General features: G+C 54.8%; 1 protein-coding gene and 1 long non-coding RNA gene across 3 annotated transcripts in view; both read right to left on the reverse strand.

Annotated features, from left to right (window-relative positions):
• ZNF423 (zinc finger protein 423) overlaps positions 1–19,054 on the reverse strand; it is a 318,969-nt gene extending 299,915 nt beyond the window's left edge. Inside the window, exon 1 of the mRNA XM_026494717.4 lies at positions 18,688–19,054. Coding sequence (XP_026350502.4) covers positions 18,688–18,727 — 40 coding nt within the window. The 5' untranslated portion in view covers positions 18,728–19,054. The remainder of the gene's footprint in view (positions 1–18,687) is intronic.
• LOC123000771 (uncharacterized) lies at positions 2,969–18,488 on the reverse strand. 2 transcript variants are annotated; one of them, XR_008960082.1, is made up of 4 exons: positions 10,899–18,488; positions 10,596–10,780; positions 9,459–9,518; positions 2,969–6,894 (listed from the first exon to the last, which is right to left on the reverse strand). It is a non-coding gene; the product is annotated as an uncharacterized LOC123000771 (long non-coding RNA). The 2 variants fall into 2 exon arrangements; XR_008960083.1 differs by having other exon boundaries at positions 10,256–10,780.
• Positions 19,055–21,264: the final 2,210 nt, after the last annotated feature.

Genomic DNA, 21,264 nt, shown 5'->3' on the forward strand with positions numbered 1-21,264 from the left:
CCACCTCCAACCCCACCGTGGTGCAGAGTGGGCCCCAGCCTCTGGTGAGCCAGGGCCGGGGGGTTAGGACCCCTGTGACCTTGGAAATGAGCAGCCTGGCTGACAGCTGGGCATGCACTGTGTGTCAGGGCAAGGCTATGGGTCTGGACCTCCCTTTCTCACCTGGCAAATGAGGACGGATCCCCTCCAACCTACTGCCTGGGTACTTGGAGGTGCCGGTGAGAACCTCTGGAACCATGCGGTGCTCAGAGGTCATGCAAACGTTGGGAGTAAATGCTCCAGTCACGGGGGCCGTCAGGACTCTCTAGAAGCGACCAGCAGGCCACCCCAACCCCAACAGCCTCTTTCACTACCCTCTCCTGCCTCCTTCTTCACCTGTGTTCCAGCCCTTCCAAAAAAGCCCACTGCACTGTCCCTGACCCTCCAGGCACACATACTCTAAATTCCCCCTGATTCTGTCCCCTCAGGTCCTCGTGGACTGGGAGCACGGCCTTTCCTTCTCCCTCCTCCCCGCGCAGGGCGGAGCCCAAGGCAGGGGGTGGCAGCCCTAGGCATGAGTTCAGAGCCAAAGGGCACGAGCCACCTCCCTCGGCAGTTCCCTCTCATCCTCCCAGGCCAGCTGACACTTCGCCTCCCCTGAACGCCCGCCCAGGACAACGCTGCCCAAGGCTGTCTCACAGCGGTCTCCCCGTGAAAAATGACATAGTGGTGTCAGTCTTCCCACTTTACTGTCGTTCTCACTATCCTGCCCCCAACTAAACCGTAAGCCCCCTGAAGGCAGGGACCCAGCCGCTTTCACCGGTCACTGTGCACCCAGCTACAGCGTAAGACCTAGCACAGAATCAGAAGTATGCATCAAGGGAATGAATGAAGTCAGGGAGTATCCATCTAGCCAGTGAATGAGCGAATCATAAGTGTCAAACGTAAGAATCGTCACTCACATCTGTCTGCCAGTCTTCTGTCTGTAATTTCTTGAACATAAGCGCACTCAAATTGCACTCCGGCGCCCCTGTACCGCTTACACTGGCGTCTGGGCGCCCTGTCGCCAGAGGACCTGCGTTCCAATCCTGTCCAGTCCTCCGGGGGGCATTGGGCAATTTAATTTGCCACCCTGTGCCTCAACTTCCTCCTCTATAAAACGGGATAATCACAGTACCTACCTCGGAGGGTTGCTGGGGCGCGCAAATGAATTAATGAGTGGGAAGTGCTCAGAAACCATCAGTGACACTTATTTTTTATTATTATGCACTCGTGGATGGCCCATGCGGTCAACTGCCCTCCCCGAGCCCCGCCCCAGAGCTGAGGGCCAATCAGTGCTCCAGTCCCCAGAGGGCCCCCCAGGGGCACATCTGGCCAGCGGAGCCCCGCAGCCCACCCACGGGCCGGCCGCCAGCTGTAGGCTAGGCGCCGCCGCCGCCTCCCGCCCGCCCCCGCCCCAGCCCCGGGCCTGGGACTCGGGAGTCCTGGGGGCGCCGGCTGGACCCGGCCGGCCCCAGACTCGGAGGGGCGGGCGAGCGGGGGCGGCCCGCGGTGCAGAACAAGCCCGGGCCCCCCTCGGGGCAGCGCGAGCGAGCGCCGCAGCCCGCGCCTTCCCAGCCGGTCCCCCGCCGCGGCCGCTTTGTGCCCAAACCTGGGCCTGAGTTATTGCGCCGCAGCCATGGAGCCCTCCCGGGCGGGGGCCGGCCCGACGCGTTCCCAGGACAGCCGCCTCAAAGGGGTCCCCGGGCCCCTCCCGCGGGGGGTGGGGCACAGACCCGGGCCGGGAGGGGCCGCGTTCCCAAGCGCCCGGCTCGGCCCGCCGGCCCCGCCCCAGGCCCCGCCCCATCTTCTCCCCCTCCACCCACCTCCTCTCCCTCCCCCACCGCTTCCCGGTGCCCTTCCCCATGCACGCTCCCCGGACCCAGGTCACCCACGGCAGCTCTGCAGACTGACCCCGGGAGGGCCCTGAGGGCCCCCAAGTCCCACCTCTGCTCCAGGAAATCTCTGCTCTCCCCCATCCCATCAGCCTCGGGTCACAGCCCTGGCTTGGAAAAGGGTTGGATTCTGGGCTGGGCCTCTGAGGGAATGAGTTGTGGGAGCCTCCTGGCCTCATTTTCCCATCTGTCAGATGGGGAGGAGGTGGGAATGTGAGTCCAGTGCCAGGCACTGGGGACATGGCAGGGACCGACACAGGCAGGGGCTCTGCTGCGTGGTGCTCACAGCCGGCTTAGCCCACTGTCCAGGGAAGGACCATCCCTGGGCCCTCCGTGCTGATTTGCACAGGCTAACAGTGAGAGAGGACTGCATGGTGTGGGGAGGGGGGAGAGTGCCACTGAAGGTCCTAGCTCAAGATTGGGATCCAGAAGCCTCCCTTGCCCCATCAAACCGACTGGCCACCCAGAGAAGCCTATCTCCGAGGCCTGGACTGTGCCATAAAAAACAAAGAAGCCTGGGCCAGTGGTGGGTCCTCCCAACGTGGGATGGAGAGACCCAGGGAGGGCCCCCATCTCCCACATGCCCAACCCCTTCAAAGCACCAAACACAAAGGCTTCCAGCCCCCAGGTCTCCTCATGCCCCCCCATCACCCTGGGCTCAAGTGTCACTTCCCAGATGGCCCTGTCTGGACAGCCTCCTCCACCCATCCCTGCCTATCCCAGGATCTGCTTTGTTTCCTAGAAATTATATTACTGACTTGTGTCCTTGTAGATGGCACCTCACCCCCACTAGAATAAACTTTCACCTGTCCACTGTCGTGGCTTCAGCACATTGAACAGCCTGACGCATAGCAGGTGCTCAATAAACATGTCTGAGATGAGTAAGGGAATGAAGGAATGAACAGATAATGATAGTAGCCCTTAAAGGCCTAGAAACCAGAAACTATTAACATCTCTGAGAGTCCCACATTAGCATTTTAAAGGCTCTGAGAAGCCCTGAAAGTTTTTAAAACTTTGAATGCTGGTTAATGCGGTGTTCGCCAAATGCATTTGGCCACAGAGAACATTTTTTTTTTATTCTTTTAGTAGAACGTCAACAAAATCCTGGAATACATGTTGGGAAACATCAATGTAAACTCACTTCCCACCCTTTACGGATGGCAAACAATCTCAGGAAAGAAAAAGGGACTTGCTTCCTTCGTTTTGTAGCGTCAAGTGGAGCATAGCGCTGGGCCCATAGTAGGTGCTCCAAAAAGATCCAAATGAACGGATATAAAGTCAATTCGCGACTAAGTCCACGTGTATTTTCTCTGCCCCTGGACTGACAGTCTGAACCATACAAGCAATGACAAGAATCTCTTCCCCTGGGAGGCTGATACACGCACGCGCGCACATCCATGCACCTACAGAGACAACCCGAGCTAGTACACACGTGCACACACACACATGCACACACGCGGCACGCACGCTCATACACACACAGACACACAGGTACACCCATTCCGAGGCATATGCCTCCCACACAGTCCCCTTTCCTGTACCTGGCCGCCGTGTCCCTTAAGAAAGGCAACTGTCCTGGAAGCACCTGGACGGCTCTGTCGGTTAAGCATCTGCCTTGGGCTCAGGTCATGATCCCAGGGTCCTGGGATTGAGCCCCACTTTGGGGTCTCTGCTCAGCCGCTCAGCCCCTCCCGCCCACTCATGCCGGCGCTCAAGCGTGCTTGCTCTCTCTCTCTCTGTTATATAATTAAATAAAATCAAGAAAGAAAGAGAGGAAGGAAGGAAGGAAGGAAGGAAGGAAGGAAGGAAGGAAGGAACTGTCTTTGGTGGGATGGAGAGGACATGAGCGCTGGAGAAGGCTCATTCACAATCTGGCAATTCCCAGAGGATAGGGTCACTCCAGGAGGTGACAGACTAAAAACTAGATTTTTTTTCTCCACCCATTTTCTCCAGCACAAATGTACAGGCGAGAGAGGAAGAATAGCAAAGGTAGGCTGCCCCAAGTACGACTCCTACTCGAACCCTCTGGATGGCCATTTCTGTTTGACAAAGCCCTTCCTCACTGCTCTAGAGAGTCCACCCTCACACCTCTCCTGGGAGTGGAGCCCCCATTTCGCAGAAAATGCAGCTGAAGCTTACCAATAACATGGTGAGGATGTGGGGGGATAAGGGTGGGAGCCCAGGTACACTTAAGAATCCCCCCACACTGCAGAAGCTTGGGGGTCCCACATTGTTCCCGAGGCAGGCCCTGCCCTGGAACAGTGGCAGCAGCGAGATCCAGCCCCCTCCATGCCCTGCCCTCAGGTGCAAATCTGAAACAAGGTCATCGTGTGACCTTGGACATCTGACTTGACCTCTCAGGGAAAATCTGATGATTCACATCAGAAGGGAGCTCAGCTCGGGATTCTCTAAGATCCATTATTGCTCACGAACAAGGAAGCCTGAGGCCCCCACGTGAATGGTCAGAAATGAGCGTCCGGGTTAAACGAGATACTGCCTGTAAAGCGCATTGCCCAGTGCCTGCATACAAGTTGTGTTCATTAAATGTTAGCTGCTCTTGGTGTTGTCTTTCCGTCCTTCTGGGTCCAAATCAAACATTACCCTTCTTCCAGATCTTCCCTCCATCAAAAGGAATCCCCCCAGGGTCGCCTGGCTGGATCAGTCAATAAAGCATGTGACTCTCGATCTCAGGGTCATGAGTTCGAGCCCCATATTGGGTGTAGAGATTACTTTTTAAAAAAAAAAGAACCCCCTGCAGCCCTCATCCTGCACCTCCATCTTGGGCTGCTCTACCTGGCCCTGTGGTTAGGGTCTTATATCCTCTCCAGACTGTGAACTACCTGAGGGCATGGCCTCCATTTGGTTCATCTCTGCATCTTCCTTGGAACATGGGCTAAGAGTCTCGCCTGGATAAAATACTCAGGATTTAGATGGAAGGGAGAGGAAGGATGGACGACAGATGGATGAATAGATGGTTGGGTGGATGATGAATAGATGGATGGATAAATGGATGGATGGATGGATGATGATGGATGGATGATGGGTGGATGATAAATGAATGGGTGGATGATAGACGGATGGACGGGTGATGGATGGGTGATGGATGGATGAATGGATGGGTGGATGGATGATGGATGGGTGATAGATGGATAATGGATAGATGATGGATGGGTGATGGATGAGTGGATAGATGATGGATGGATAGATGGATAGATGACGGATGGATGGATGGTGGACGGGTAGTTGGTGAACAGATAATGCATGGATAGATGGATAGATAGATGGTTGGAAGGAAGAACAGACATGACTAAAGAACTAGCTGAAGGAAAGAAATGCCCAAACCCCCAAGCTCCACATTCAAGCAGTGCCCCTTACTGAAGAAGAAATAAAAATAGTCTCTAAACATAAGAAAAATGGTCAACCCGGCTAGTAATCAGGGAAATACAAATTAAAAGATGAGCTATTTCTTGCCTGTCAGATTGGCAAAAGGAGAAAGGGGGGAAAGAAGAAGGAGGAGAGGGAGAGGAAAGAGGAGGGAGAGGAGGAGGAGAAAAAAAGAGAACACATCGGCACGTGGGCAAGGGTTAGGAGAGACCCGAGCTCGCGTACTCCTGAAGGCTACATCGGTACACCCTTGTAAAGCGCGATGTGCAAATAGCTATCAAATTTTTCAAGTGACTACCCTTCAACCTAACAAGTCCACTTCTAGGAATCTAGCTAAGAACCATAAAGATTTATAAATGAGAAGGCTCTCTGCTTCATTGCTTATAGCAGCAAAAAACTGGAAACAACTTAATGTCCATGGACAGAGAATTGTAAATAGATTCCAGCGCACCCATTCTACAGAATGATGGCCGTCGCCATGGAGTAAATCGACGACACTAACCTGATGGCATCTCCTAGATGAATGGTCCTCAACCCTGGCTACTCCCTCAAATTCCCCAGGAAGAGGAAGGAAGGAAGGAAGGAAGGAGGGAAGGAAGGAAGGAGGGAAGGAAGGAAGGAAGGAAGGAAGGAAGGAAGGAAGGAAGGAAGGAAGGAAGGAGGAAGGAAGGAAGGAAGGAAGGAAGGAAGGAAGGAAGGAAGGAAGGAATTGACCTAGGGCCCCATCCTCGAAGAGTCTGGATTGTCTGGTCTGTAGTAGGGCCCAGGCAATGTTATTCCTTGAAGTGCCTAAGATCATATTAATGTGCAACCAAGACTGGAAACTCACTGCTACTTGAAAATAGCACATAACAGAAAGTACAGTATAGTCAGGCAGTATATCACACTATAAGGGGTAAAATTACATATGCATGGATATATACATATATACATATGGGTTCGTGTAAAACCACCACAAAAAAAAATCTGGGGGCGAAGACAACTGCGGATAACCGTGCTTCCCTCCGGGGAAGAAAGGGGCTAAATTATTTAAGATGTGTTGATCTTTTTTTTTAAGATATGAATATAGATACCCCAAAAGGCAGGTTACACAGATGGGTGGGGAGCAGGACAGAATGCCTGTGTCTTTACTCACGGCCCCCTCTCCTAGCCCAGAGTCCGGGGACTTCTCCAGCCCCCAGAGAGAGCATGAATGTCTCTGTCGCCTCTTCTGGCCCATGGGGCAGTTGTAAAAAAAGGTAATGCTTATCGGTGCAGGCTTGCCACCTCTAGCGGTATGACTCTGAGCAAAGCAGTTCTGCGCCTGTCTGTGCCTCTGTGAAACTGAGATCAGTCAGAGAGCTGAGGGGAGAACCGGAGGAACACACGGGAAGAGCTGAAGACAGGGTCTGGCACAAGTAAGTCCCTCCATGTGTCCTCCCCAGGGATCAAGGTTGGCCACGCTGGTTGCTCTGGATGGGCATACGTGGGACCCGATCATCCTCTACCCACGTTGTTCCTGGGTTAGAGAAGCACCAGATAACCTGCTCCAGTGATGTTTGGCAAAGCCCCCGGAGCCCAAAGAGCCAAGGGCACCACCAGCTGAACTCTCAGACACCTGCAAAGACACCAACATTACAGTCAAGCCCTTGACGCTCATCTGACGCGCCCCCTCCCACCCAGTGCTCAAAAGGGTCCGGAGCAAGGGAGGACCCAGATTCCCCAGAGCTGCCTCTCCAGAATTCTCACTCTGTGGTCACTTTACAAAGTAACTTGAAAAGACCTAACCACAGCTTTCTAGCCTGTTTTTTTAAATATTTTTTATTTTGAGCCCAAATGTCCATCGAATAATGAATGGATAAAGACGTGGTCCAGACATACAATGGAATATGACTCCGCCATCGAAAAGAATGAAATCTTGCCACTTGCAACGACATGGATGGAGCTAGAAAGTATCATGCTAAGTGAAAGAAGTCAGCCAGAGAAAGACAAATGCCATAGGGTTTCCTCAGACGCGGAATTTAAGAAACAAAACAGATGAACACAGAGGAAGGGAAAAAATGAGAGAGAGGGAGGGAGGGAGGGAGGGAGGCAAACCGTAAGAAATTCTTAACTATAGAGAAGAAACTGAAAGTTGGTGGGGGGCGGTGCGGGGGGACGGGCTAAATGGGTTATGGGAATTTTTTTAAAGATTGATTGATTGATTTGAGAGAGAGACGGCATGCATGTGCTTGTGGGGGGAGGGGCAGAGGGAAAGAATCTCAAGCAGACGCCCCGCCCTGAGCGCGGAGCCCCTCACCAGGCTCCACGTGGGGCTCCATCTCCCGACCCTGAGATCATGACCTGAGCCAAAATCAAGAGTCAAACACTTAACTAACTGAGCCACCCAGGAGCCCCTGGGTGACGGGTATTAAGGAGAGCACGTGTTCTGATGAGCACGGCGTGTGGTATATAAGTGATGAATCACTAAATTCTACACCTGAAACCAATCTTATCCTATATGTTAACTACCCAGAATTTAAATAAAAATTTGAAATAAAAAAAAAAACAAGAAAAGAAAAACTTTGTATTATTATTATTTTTTTTAAGTGAACTCTCCCCCCAACAAGAAGCTCAAGCTCACCACCCGGAGACCAAGAGTCGCGCGCTCTACCCACTGAGCCAGCCGGGCGCCCCAGCTTGTATTTTTTTTTTTTTTTTAAACCAAAGCGTCTTGTGTTTTCCCCTTTTTATGTTCCAGGAATTAAAATCCTGAACCATCTAAGGCGGGTAGCTCAGCCGACCAGTTCCATCCCATTTCACAGACAGGGAAACTGAGGCCCATAGAGGGAGCTGTCCTGCCCAAGATCACAGAGCCACAACGCCCACAACCCCAGAGAGAAATAAATCAATCTTGACTCAGGCCTTCAGCCAGAAGGGGCTCTTTCCTTTTCATTAGGAGTTTTATTTAATTGCTAGGTTCCCTTGCAAACACATCCCATCTCCTCCTTCTTGCAAACTTTCCCCAACTCCATATCTCACTCCCAGTGCTGTTCAGGGGCAACGGGTCCCTGAAAGATGAGGGAGGTCCCAAAGGCCATTTAATAAAAGCTGGGCTGCACAGGCCTGGCCAGCACTGAGCTGGCTCAAAAACGTCCAGTCCGGAGCCCCCTGGGCCATGTGACAGGAAGGGGTGGGGGAGGAGGTGGGATAGGGACTTTATTCAATGAAAAGTTCTGTTTTATTTAGAATTAGTATTAGAATTTGCTCTTAGAGGCGTGCCTGGGTGCCTCGGTCGGTTAAGCGTTGGCCTTGGGCTCAGGTCATGAACCCAGGACCCTGGGATCCAGCCCTGTGTCAGGCTCCCTGCTCAGTGGAAAGTCCGCTTCTCCCTCTCCCTTTGCTGCTCCCCCCTGCTTGTGCTCTCTCACTCTCTCTCTGTCAAATAAATAAAAAAAATATTTTTTTAAATAATAAATAAATAAATAAAAACGATGTTTTACGACGTAGCACAAGGCCGGGCACAAAGCCTTAGGTCAGCCGTAGCAGCACTCTCCCAGCCAAACCCGCAGTGTGGGGGAAGATGAAGGGGAGAACAGACACAAGGCATCCCCACCCAACCGCAAGGGGCATGAGGGCCCCCAGTGCTCCAGGAGGGGACATCTCTCACTTCCTGAACAGGAACAGGGGCTGACACGAGGTGGAGGGGGCAAGAGAGCCCATCAAAGATGCCGAGGAAAGGGAAGGGCTGTGGGGGTTAGCCCAAGTCAGCTCCCCCCCTCGCTTGTTCACTTGGGAGAGCACTCGCTCATTACTCTGTCACTTGCCCACTACCCCTCACTCACCCACCCATTCACTTATCCCCTCAAAGTTAGTGAGTGTGGGGTCCCAGAAGCCCACCAAGCTGACCATATCCCATAAGTGACTTCCTGCCCCTGAGCGAGTGGGGCAAGGCAAGCTTTGCCAGCTCTCCATAGGGCTGCTCTGGGAGCTAAGGATTTGAGTTACTCCCTAAGGCCCCAGGAGACAGAACAGGACAAGGCACCTACATTATGGAGGCAGATCGCAAGTTTAATGGAAAAGAAGAATATATGAAACTCAAGCTTAAAAAAAAAAAAAAGGGGGGCATAGAGGTAGTGAGCTCCCTGGGAGTGGAAGTGTGCAAGTGCAGTCTGGATGAAACTTAGGATGCCACAAACATACCCAAAGAGGTCTGAATGAAGTGACCTTCGGGTTCCTTTTCAACCTGAGGTTGGCAGGAGTCTGAGAAGTTCAAAGACAAAAGGAGGGAAAGTCTGAATCTTCCGAACATGCGTGCCTAGCCCCAGGCTGGCCACTCTCTCCCTGCGGGGCCCAGGGCACCTGCAGGGCTGTCCTGAGCCCCCAGAACATGCGCACTGCTTTTATTTATTTGACAGAGAGAGAGTGAGAGAGCCCAGCACTCCACAGCCTCCCCCCCCAGGCGACAGGAGCCTGCCCACTCTTTCCATCTCCCCTCCTCTGGGAACCCACTCTCCTCCCTCCCCCTCTCCCTGGGGACTCCCTAGGCCTGGTGACTGTCTCTCCTGGCCCCAGGTTCAGACCTGCAGCCCCAGCGGGCTAGGGACAAAGCCATTTCTCTGGCTATTTGTTGCTGGTGGCTACAAGGTCCTGCAGCCCCCAGGCCATGGAGGTACACCCAGCCTGGGTGCGGCAGCCACCGCCACCCCAGCTCCCTTCCCCAGCCATGCCCTGCTCCCTAACCAAGCCCAGATGGCCAGCACTCTGCCTTCAGGCAGGTAAAATTCAGTGCAACAGGAGTTAGGTAACAGTATGTTTTATTTAATTAGGATCAACAGAAGAGATAAACCTCACAGCAGGATAGGGAATGACAACACTGCAAAAAATAATTCATGCCCAGGTAACGAAAGGACAAATTTCAATTACAGAGAAAACCGGGGGAGAGAAAGGTGCCTGGTACCTCCAAGGAGGAGAACGGTACCAGCGTCGGCAATGCCCACCTGCGGGCCAGAGGTGGCGAGCACTCCAGGAAGCCAGGCGACTAGGTGGTCGTCTCCGAGCAGCTGTCCCTCCCTTTCCTGAGGGGTGCGGAGCTGGGGGAGCCAGGGGGTGCTGCCTGGGTCCTGGCGGGCAGGTATGGGGGCCCTGCGGATCTGCCCTGCTAGGGCCACTAGGCAAACTCACACCCAGCCAGGCCCGAACGAATGGTGTCCCCAAGGAGAGAGAACAAATGTTCTAATCCTGACACTGGTCACCAGATCACTCAGCCACTAAGCACCCCCTTGCCCTGCCCCCAGCCCCCGGCCCTGATGAGGTCCCCAGTCCCGAGCCCTGCCCTACCTTTGGGCGTGCCAATCTCATTTCTCACACTAGAGCAAGGAACGGCCCCGTCACATCTCCAGAGTCCCTTGATCTTCTGAGCCTGCTTCCCATGTCTACCCTGGAAAATGGAGCCCTTGAACTGCGTGGCTTCCTCCGACGGGGGTGGGTTGAGACCCCCCCACCCACCAGCACCTGGGTGCTGCCTGAAAATGAAAAGTTCATGGTGGTGATGATTGCAAAACAACGTGAAGGTACTAATGCCACCGAACCACACACTTAGAAAGGGTTAAGATGGTACATTTCAGGTTATATATATCTTACCTTCGTTTTTGAAAGGGGAACAGAATGAAGAGCTCTGAGCCCCTCCCCAGACCAGCTGAGTGAGCATCTCCAGCGTCTGGGCCTGGGGACGTGCAATTTTTTTTTTTAATTTATTTATTTAAGTAATGTCTACACCCAATGTGGGGCTCGAACTCACAACCCCGAGATCAAGAGGACCCTGAGATCAAGAGTTGCATGCTCTCTCGGCTGAGCCAGCCAGGAGCCCCGGAAATGCGATTTTAACCAGCTTTTCGCTAAAGCGAGGTGACCAACGCGCAGCTGAGAATTCACTCAGCTGCAGGAATCCACGCTCCCCCAAATCAAGGTTCCTCTTACCTTTTCCAGCATAATGCCATGAATTATCTCCATAAATACTTCTTGTGCAAATGAGTATTCAAAACGAGGACCGGCCCAAGTTTCACAGCCCCAGGAAAATTTTTTATTGACATATTCTCCCTCCAGAACGAGCACACCAGCCACACCTTCCTTCCCAGGCCTTGGCTGCATGGACCCCAGACAGCAGAACTCGCCCAAGTGGGCTCCGCTCTCTCTTTCTCTCTCTCTTTCCCTCTCTCTCTCAGCCCCTCACCCCAAGCGTTAGGTGACGGCAGCCCCAGCACCCCCATTAGCCATGAGGAAAATTGCTGTTAAATTAGTGAGCCCATCTACAGAGCCCCATTTTATATCCCAATTCAGAAGATGGCATGAACATCTGCTTTCACTTCAAGACATTAATTTTCAATTATTGGAGAAAAACAAAATTAGTCCTGACAAATTGCTGGCGAGCCCAGGCTCTTGTCTGGTGGTTCATAATAATAACTTCGGGGGCCCACAATTAGTGTCCTCGGACGGAGATTCCTGATGGGTCCCTGTCATCTGGAGTCCGTGGCAGCAGCATCCCGGTCCCCGGGCATTCTCAGGGAACTGCCTCTTCGGGGCCGGTTGAAAGAACTATGGAAGTGAGGTTTTTCTCTTTCTGGAGAAGGCAGGGCTGGGGTGGAGGGGAAGGGAGAGGGTGAACACAAAACATCCACCCTGATCATTTCCAGTTTTGGACAGATCACGCCCCGCTTCCCTTCCACACGCTTTTATGGGAATGCAAATCAGTCCTGAGGCCTGGGGCGCCCAGTAAAGGCACACTTAGACACCTTAGAATTCCAGGCTGCCATCTTCGGTGGGGGACGGATGGGTGACACGATTCTCTTAGGAGACCCCTTCCACCCCTGCCGGAATGTCATCCGGGATTTCTAAGTCCAAAGCTCAACAGCTCCAGCCTCTGAGATCGGAATGCGTATGAATCTTCTATAACGAAAAAACTGTTTGCTGGGGGTCCCATCAACCCAGGAACCTGGTTCAGCCCGGGTCAGACTCTACAGGAAAAAAAGAAAGAAAACTCTGAATTTGCCAACCTCGAGGACCCCCAAATCCAGAGAACAACCCACTTGATAAGATACTATCAACACTGTAATCTCATTTGATGGGTTTTTTATGTATCTTGGCGCTGTAGTCACTATATCAATAAGAAGCCACTGAAATGTGAATGAGCAGAAGAATTGGGAGATAATGACGTGGCAATCTTTGAATTTGACTTGTCACAATTGAAACTGGAGTGTGTTTGCCTAGCGAACGCGTTCAGACTCTTGCGGGGGGGTGGGGGGGGAGTGGAGGTGGGAGCCAGGTCAAAAAAAAAAGGAAAGAAAACAAAACAACAACAACAAAGGAAAATTATATCTTTAAGATGAGAATGAAAGACGTTGCTACTTCCAAAGTCAACTCGGTAACTGAGCTCCAACATTGTGTAATTGACTTTGCAAGTAGAACAACAGCAGCGTAACAAAGAAAATGTCAGTGTTTTCACAGCACTAATCTATAACGCTGGGAGGCCCTCCCGCTGTCAGCCAGGGCTGACAATACAATAGCTTTCAAAGGGATATTACCATCATGCTTTTATTCCTGACATCAATCAAGACAAAGAGAATCCTTTTCACAAGACATTAAAAATCAAACCTCTGTACAAGAAGATAGGTAAAACAGCATTCTCCTTAAAGACAGCCACGCAGAGCAATCAGCTAATTGGCGCTCCTTGAAAGAGGTAAAGTATTTTTATTTACTGAGTGTACAACCCCAATCGTTGGCTGCCACCGATCCTGGCAGGTAAGCTATGAATCAAAACTTTCCATCAGCATTTCCCCCACGCCACTCCACCCTCCCTCTCCCATCGTAGGCAGAGGGAGCTGACAGCGCCGAAAACTTCGATTGGGATATAACTGACCCAGGCTTAATTAGTCCATTTTGGGTGCAAAACTCTTCTGATTCCCGACTACCCTGAGCTCAAAATGCCCTTGCAAGCTGACAGGAATCTGCAGAAATTCTCCAATTTGCCAATCCAGCTTTTCCCTGGCTACCCACAGTAATGGGGGGGGCCCCTAACAGTTTTCACGGTATTCTTCTGTCGCGGTTACCCTGGACCGGCAGGTAAGAAAGAAGCCCTGATATCTACGGCAAACGTTTACAAGACATAAAGATGATATTCTTTGCAAACGCCAGTGTACCATAGACGAGGTCCAGGAAAGGTAAATCCATCTTAACCTCAACCAAAGAGTTAACTGAGTCTACACATTCAGTTTAGTGAAAAAAAGGCGGGGGGCAGTGGAGGGACAGTCAGGAAAGCTAGCCACCTTCTGCTTGCGTACCAACAAGAGTTCTTCACGAGTGCATGTCAAAAGTTGGTGCCCCTTCCAGAACCCCGCGGGTCTGGGAGCAGGGAGTTAAGAGGTGTTCGTCATTCTGAGAGTTCATTCTCTGCACACCGTCCAAGCCACTGAAGTCACCCACCCACCCGCCTGCAAGGGGTCCAAAATGCCAGGTCCCCACACCTCTTCGGGGCTTGACAGGGCCACGGGTCTAGGTGGCCCCAGGCCCCAGACTATTGCTAAGGATGGGGGGCGGGGGGGGAGGGAAAGTCACTCAATTTCCAGCCGGGGGGTCCCTTTGGAACTCAGGGCCAAGGTGTTTTGTGACTTTTCCCTCTGGTACCTAACAGACCATCTGCCAAAAATATGTGAGTCCAGCCACTCGAAGGCGGAGACGGTACTCTAGAAGTATCTGCAGCAGGAAAGATGTTTTTTTTTTACTTTTCAGACATAACTGTAATAGCTTTCGGTTTATTTTTTAAGTGTTTATTTTTAAACACTATCGGAACAACAGGTGCTGTTCATTTCACGGGCAGAAATGTTAAGAGAGGAGGGAACTGGCCTCAAAAGCGCCCTGAAGAATCCTATCCTCCCACCACCACCCCCAGCAGCCTTTTTCCAAGAGCCAGGCAGCAAGCACGCCCATCCCATCGGGTCAGTGGCAGGTTCCTTTCGTTTACACAACCAAATGAACAGTTAAGAGAAATCAATGCATCTAATTGCCAGACTATTAAATCCTACATCAGGGGAAGAATTCCACAGCCACCAGCTTAAGAGTTGGCTACCGATACAGCAATTATTGCAACTTTGTATTAGATTGAACCAGATCCCCCTTTGGTCTCCAGCTAGCAGCGCTGTGCTCGAAGATGCTGCACTCCTGTTGGCCCTCTCGGGTTCCTCCGTCCTCCTGCTCCTCTGCTGACACACCGTGGCATGCCACCACAGGGCCGGGGCTGGCCGGGTCCACCGAGTGGCTTTAGGACTGTAAAGTCACCAGCATTTTGCACCTTTCGTTATGAAGGAGCGCTGGGCACCTGCGGTTAGACGTTTAGCGGGGTCCTCCTGCCACAGGCACGCAGTTATCTTATTTTATCGCTTATTAAGTTTTTGCAAGGAAACAGGTGTAAGAATCTAAACAGCAATTACTAGCCATGAAAGATGTTTCCTAGAGTAAGACAGGCTCTTCCACTCGCTGGCAGTCGGTGGCTTGATAGAGGAGGGGGCGATTAAAAATTAGGATTAAATGTCACTGCCCAATCCACACAGAAAGCTAAAGAACCTATAAAGGATTTGGTTTGCCCTTCCCACAAGATCATGTACATTTAGCCAAACAAATCTCGACAATTTACACTTGTATGTGGTCTCAGCTGAATCAAGAAACCTGTAACCTCAGAACGCCTCTATTTATTACATCTCAATTATTTCCATGGAAACACAAGCAGTGGCGAACTACACTGTTCCCAAGTCCCCAGACCACCAAATTTCTAAGATGGACTTTTTGAGGAGCTCTGGGCTGGCAGGAGAGGAAGACAGAGAAGGGGAGGGGAGTGCAGAGAAGTCATTGGTGGCGGGGGCGGGGTAGTTTGGGATGTTGGCGTTGGTGGGGGGGGATGCGTGGACACAGCCTGAGTGCTAATTAATACTAAGAACGGTAATTAACAGGCAGTTGCTAGATGGAGAAAATCAACAGTATTAAAATCATTCCAAAGTTTTAAGCCGAGTCTGGGAAAAAGATGTATTAATTTTCCGTATACATAAATAAATAGGCTGTTTCTTGGATCTGCGGACGCAGCGTGGGTGAAGGGAGACAGGTTACCAAGTCACCTGATATCATCAGCCAAAATAACATCAGTGAGAAGTGATGAGAACAGCCCCAGAGAATGAGGCCGAAATTATCAAAGGAAACAAATCACCTCACAACTGCCACACCACGCCACCAGGAGACAGAAATGGGGGAGAATGGTGTAGGGAGGGAAAATCGGTCAGAAAATGTGACTTCTGTAACATTCGTGGGGTTTTGGTGTTATTATTATTATTATTTTAATCACAAGGCTTTTGAAAACCAATGAGGCTCTTCTCCCCCTTGTCCTAGTGCCCTGGCCCCCTTCCCTACTTGCTGGGTGTCCTCCCTGGGAGCTGGGTTTTCCAAAGAAGGACAAACAGCCAGAGGGGACAAGTGACCCCACTCCAGAAAGAAGACTGTGTCCGTGAGTGGAAAGTGAGACACCCTCCCCCTGCACCCCCCCGCCCCAGGCCTGTTTTTTTCAAAGCAGCAACGCCGGGGCTTTCACATCACACTTTCTGAGCATCCATTAGAAATTGTTATATTTCTGTCTTTCCTTCCTGCTATGGGCTTTCACATTTCCGAGATCAATTACGAATTACAGTCCAGCGACTTTCACAGCAGAATGCGCGGGCTGGGGAAGTCCGCAATGCCTCCCCATTAGCCCTGACACACAGCAGTGGAGGCAAGGCGAAATAAAATAAAATGTAAAAGGCACCACTGTTCCTTAAGAAGCAGCTTCAAGCATCTTTAAAGGTGAAGACCTTGTCATTTTCAACACTTGGTGTGGAGCTGCTCACACTCAAGCACACTTTTGAACATTGTCTGAGAAAGGGGGGGGCAGTTCTTGAAACGCAATAAATCCATCCCCTGCTGAAACTCTTATCTATTCAAATTATCCTCTCTCTTAATTCCTCCCTTGATAAGTGGCCACATCGCCACCCTATATTCACCCCAGTAAACTGAATAAAAGGCAAAATGGTGAGAGATGAGGGTCGTAGCTGCTTCTGGAAAATGCAAAGAACCACAGGGAGAAAACAGAGGATCTTAGGCTCCAAGGGCAGAAAGGCACTGTGTGGCTGGTATTTACAATACTTCTCAAAATGCCTACACTGGTCTTGTTCTCACTTTGCTGTCTTTCCCTCACCAATTAGTTTGAATTGTTGGCTATACGTACACACATATAGATTTAGAGAGAGACATTCATTAAAAATCATGTCAAGGCTCATTTCATGAAAGGCTGAGACCAATTCTTGAGTCTTTCTCAGAGATACACAGAGTGGTTTCAGAATTAGGTTTGAGCAACTCTGAAACACCCACCCATCTGTTCACTGCAAATTGCTCTCTACCTTTGCTTTCTGTGCCTGGCCTTCCAAAATAAGGAGGTTCGGAGCCACAGACTGAGGCTAGAGGCAGCTAAGCTTTGCATCTTCCTTTATGAAAATCCTACTCCTATACACAGATTTAACTCAAAATCAACTGCCTAAGTTAAATAAAACTGTTTTCCCAGCCACAGATCCTGAGTCCACATTTTCTTCTAGGCCACCTTAAGTGGCTCTTGAAACAGTGAGCAGTGAGCCAGGGAAAGAGAAAAGAAATCAAATATTTCAAGCCTCAGAGCCCTTCCTATTCAGCAAAAGGACAAACATCTACCATTTGCCTGTCCCCTTCTTGGGGGTCTCTTCAGTTTCCTTGTGCCTCGATCAGAACACCTTCTGGATCCCCAATTCTGAGCAGCAGGCCAGGTTACCCCAGATTGGGATTCCTGCCACGGTGAGGGGAACAAGACCAACTTCTCTCAAGGAAAAAGAGGAAAGGGAGCAGCTGCCTTGCTGAGACTCTGGACTGAGTTGGTCTGCTTCTAAGATGACAGGGACAGTCTCTGCTCAGCCAGGCGCCCTGGAATCGGCTGGGACTTTGGAAGGAGAGCAATGGCGGGTGTCTCACGACCCTCCTTGCCAGATTCAGTCCCAGCCTTTCCAGCCAGGAGCAAGGCTGGCAGGAAGGGAGCGGGGGCCCCAGCGCCTTCCCGCAAAGGCCTCCAGGAAATGAACTTTTCAGAGTAGAAATGGGCTCGGGCCAGAGGTCATCAGGGGAGTTGGGAGAGGACAGGAGCCTTGGGACTTTTGGCTCCAGAGACCTAGCAGCTCTCATCCTGTCCCTCCTCTGTCATCTCTCAGCTCGACCGGCCTGTCGGGCACCCACCCGAGGCGCTGGAATCGGGACAAAGCAGCAGGCGAGGCCTGGAAAGGCCAGTCAGTGGGGAGACAAGGGCAGGGGAGGGGCTCCGTCGCCTGCGCGAGGCCTCTCCCTGGGGCCTCTGCTCTCCAGGGGCCCCCTCTAGCCGGGGGCCTTGATGGAAACAGAAAGGAAAGCAGAGGAGACGAATGGGGGGGAGCGGGGGGACGCGCAAGCCGTTTGTGTGTGTGCGTGTGTGTTGTGTGTCCTCACTAACGTGTGCACTCCGGGGACCCGACACAGGAAGCCGGCCTAGGTGTCGAGGACGTGCGTGCCCGGGGTTGGGTCCCAGGCGCCCTCCACCGAGGGGCTAGCGCGGCGGCCGCTGCGCTCCCCTGGGGACCCGCGTCCTGCCGGCGCTGCGCAGACAATGAACTCCTGGCGGAGGCTCCCGGCCCGGTTGGCCTCGGTGGAGGAGGCAGGAAGTGCGGGGGCCCGGGCCGGGAGCGCGGCCCGGGCAGGGGACAGGGAGGGGGCGCCTGGTGGCCGGGGCGGGGACGCGGCGCCCAGGGCGCGCGCAAGCTCTGCCCGCCGCCCTCGGCTACGGCGTCCCGGGGCGACGAGGCGCCGGGCCGAGGAAAGGCGGCAAGGCCCGGGGCCCGGCGAGAGCGGCCTCGGAGCTGCCGGCCTCCCGGGCGCCGGTCCTCGCCGCCTCTTCCTTCCTCCCGCCGCCCGCCCGCCGCCGCCGAGATTCGCAATCCCCGCCAAGTCAGGCCCGCACCCCTTGATTGGCCACGCGGGCCTGGGGCCCGCACAGAGGGAGCGGCGAGAGCCCCTCAGCGGCGCCCCCAGGCCCGGGTCCCCGGCGGGCGGCGGCGCCGAGCCCGGAGAGGGTCCGGGCGGCTAGGGTGTCCGCGGCGTGCCCCCTCCGCCGCCTCCGCCTCCCGCTCCCGCTTCCTCCTCCCCCTCCTCTTCCTCCTCCTCCGCCTCCGCCTCCTCCTCCGCCGCCGCCTCCTCCTCCTCTCGGCTCGCTCGCGCGGGTCCCCGGCCGCCCGCCCGCTCGCCGGTCCCTCCTCCCTCGCTCCCTCCCTCCCCGCTCGCTCGCTCGCGCCTCCGCCGGGCCTCGCTCGCTCACCTTTCACCGAGCGCGGCTTCGCCTGCTTCCGCCTGGACATGTCCGGGGCTCCCGGCGCTCCGTCGCCCTCCGCGGCCGGCTCCCCCCGCCGCCCCCCGCCGCTCCGGGCTGCCCTTCTCCCCCTTCTCCTCCGCCTGCCTCTCGGAAACTTTTTTTTTTGCAGCCGGGTCGGCGGCTGCGGGGAGCGGATCGTAGGTCCGGGGCGGCCTCCCTGGGGGGGACGGCCCGGGCCGGCCGAGGCCGCTCGGGGGCGGGGGGAGGCCCGGGGGCCGCGCCGGAGCCCTGCCTGTTGCAATGCGGCAGCCGGGGGCTCTCGGTCCCAGCGGCGGTCCCAGCGGCGCGGGGAGTCCGGAGGCCACTCGGCCGAGCCGAGTTATGCAAAAAAAAAAAAAAAAAAAAAAAGCCGCCCCCCTCCTCCTCCCCACCCCCCGCCGGCCCCCGGCCCCTGCGGCCCCCTCCCTCCCTCCCCCACCCCACCGCCACCCTCACCCTCCTCCTCCTTCTCCTCCTCCGCCCCTTGCCGGATTTTTGTGCAAAGTTTGCAGGCGTCCGGCCACGCAGCCGGTGCGGAGCTCACAATGAACCCATCTGAGGAGGGGGGACGGGGCTGGAGTCGAGGGGGTCTCAGGGGGGGTGGAGACCGGGAGGCGGTCGGGAGCGCGGAAGCTCAGCACCCCCCGGAAAAAAAAAAAAAAAAGCCTTCAAATTATCCCCTGCCGCACAAAAAAATAATAAATATTAATGGCTTAAAAATGCCCAAACGCCTGGTTTGGAGATTATGATGGATGGGGGGGGTCCCTCAACTCAGCCTACTTGGGGGGGCTCGAAACGGCCGCAGTGGCTCGGAAGCCGCAGCTCGGGGCCCCTGGCTCACGCCCCCTTCTCTGGCTCTCGGCTCGGTCCGGCGCCGGCCCCCCGGAGGAGGAAGGGGCGCGCGGGGGCGCTCAGGCGGCGGCGGGCAGGCGCGCCCGTGCCCCGGGCATCGCTCAGCCCGTGCGCCGGGCCGCCGCTGCCTGCCCTCGGGCTGCGGTGCTCAGCGCGCGGCGCGCAGCCGATCCCCAGGCCGGTGCCAAGTCGCCGGCCCCGCTAGCTGCCTCCATGGGCCAGGGGCTCGGAGAAGGGGGAGGCGGCGGCCGCGGCGGCGGAGGAGGACGAGCAGGCGGTGGCCGGGCTCCCGTCCTCCCGGGCAACGGCGGCGGCGGCGGCGGCTGCGCCCCGGCTCCTCCGCGCTCCAGCCGGCGCCGGCCCGCCCGCCAGCCTCCCTTGCGCTCCTGTCTTCTTTGTGGTCGCTGGCTCTCCTCCTCCCGATCCGGCTGCTGGGGCTGCACTGCAGAGACACATAATAAAGCCAGGCTTGGCTGGAAATGTAGCCGGGTCCCAGCAGGAGGATGTGAGGAGCGGAGTCCCGGCGGGGGAGCGCTCTGATCCCGTGGGGCGCCCCGCACTGCTCCGGCTCGGATCAGACGGAGAGAGGGCCAACAGCACCGAGCGATGGACAGCGCTGGAAATACAGCTCCGGCCGCCCGCAAAACCCGGACCGCGGCGGCGGCGGCGGCGGCAGGCACGGCGCGGGCGCGGGCACCGCACCTGCACGCGGGGCCCCGACTTGGGCTCCCGCGGCACCCGGGGCAGGAGGAGGGAACTGACACAGGGCCCACGCGTGCTGTCAAGCTCGCCAAGATGAATTAGCATCACAAACTGCAAAAAGTGGGGGGGGGGCGCAAACTGGGGGGAATTGCCCTAGCACTGCCACTTCCGCAAATTATGCCCCACGCACAAGAATTATCTCCGAACTTGGCTTGTCCCTCTTGAATTCTGCCCATTGGTCGGTGTTTAAAGACCATCTCTACCCCACATCTGCAAACTCTTTCACCACCCAGCTAACTCTGTGCGGCCCTCCACACCTGCAATTGTACGGCTGCTGCGTCTGGGTGCGCATTTCTTACTTAAGACAATAAAAGGAACATCTTAGCCCCAAAACGTTACAGTGGTTGACAAAAGAAACCTCCTCCTACTTTCCACAAAGTTTTGCCCCAGCCACCAGGGGGCGCCTCGCGTCCCTGCGACTCTTGAGCCTATGGAGGCTTGGTCTCAGAACCCGCCGGGAAAGCGCTCACACTTAGGAAAAGTCTTCCGCAGGCGACTCCCCTAAACCATTCCTTTGAAGCCTCCCCCTCCCCCACCAGCTGCAGGCGGCCGGGTCCAGGGTGGGGGAGAGGCCCCGACATCGCCCCCCTCCCGGGTGAGTGGCGCCACCTTGGGCCGGCTCGTCCCAGAGCCGGGAGAGCGAAGCGGGTGCGCGGCTCGGCGCTGGGGGTTATCAATCTCGCGGATCGATAAGTTGCCACTTGGAGAGGGGAGGGCTGTGTCCCCTCGGAGACGAGTTACCCAGGGCAACCTTTCAGGGAAAAACCCTCTGCCCGCCGAGAGCCGCGCCGGGGCCGGCCGGGCAGCGGCGCCCGCCCCAAGCAGGGCGCCTGCGCCCCGCCGTTCCCCAGCCCGCCCGCCAGCCCGGCCCGCGCCCCCCTCGGCTCGCTTCGCCTTCCCACCCGGCCCGGCTCGCCTCTCTGGGCCTGC

Source organism: Ursus arctos, unplaced genomic scaffold (assembly GCF_023065955.2).
Source record: "Ursus arctos isolate Adak ecotype North America unplaced genomic scaffold, UrsArc2.0 scaffold_19, whole genome shotgun sequence".
Taxonomy (NCBI): domain Eukaryota; kingdom Metazoa; phylum Chordata; class Mammalia; order Carnivora; family Ursidae; genus Ursus; species Ursus arctos.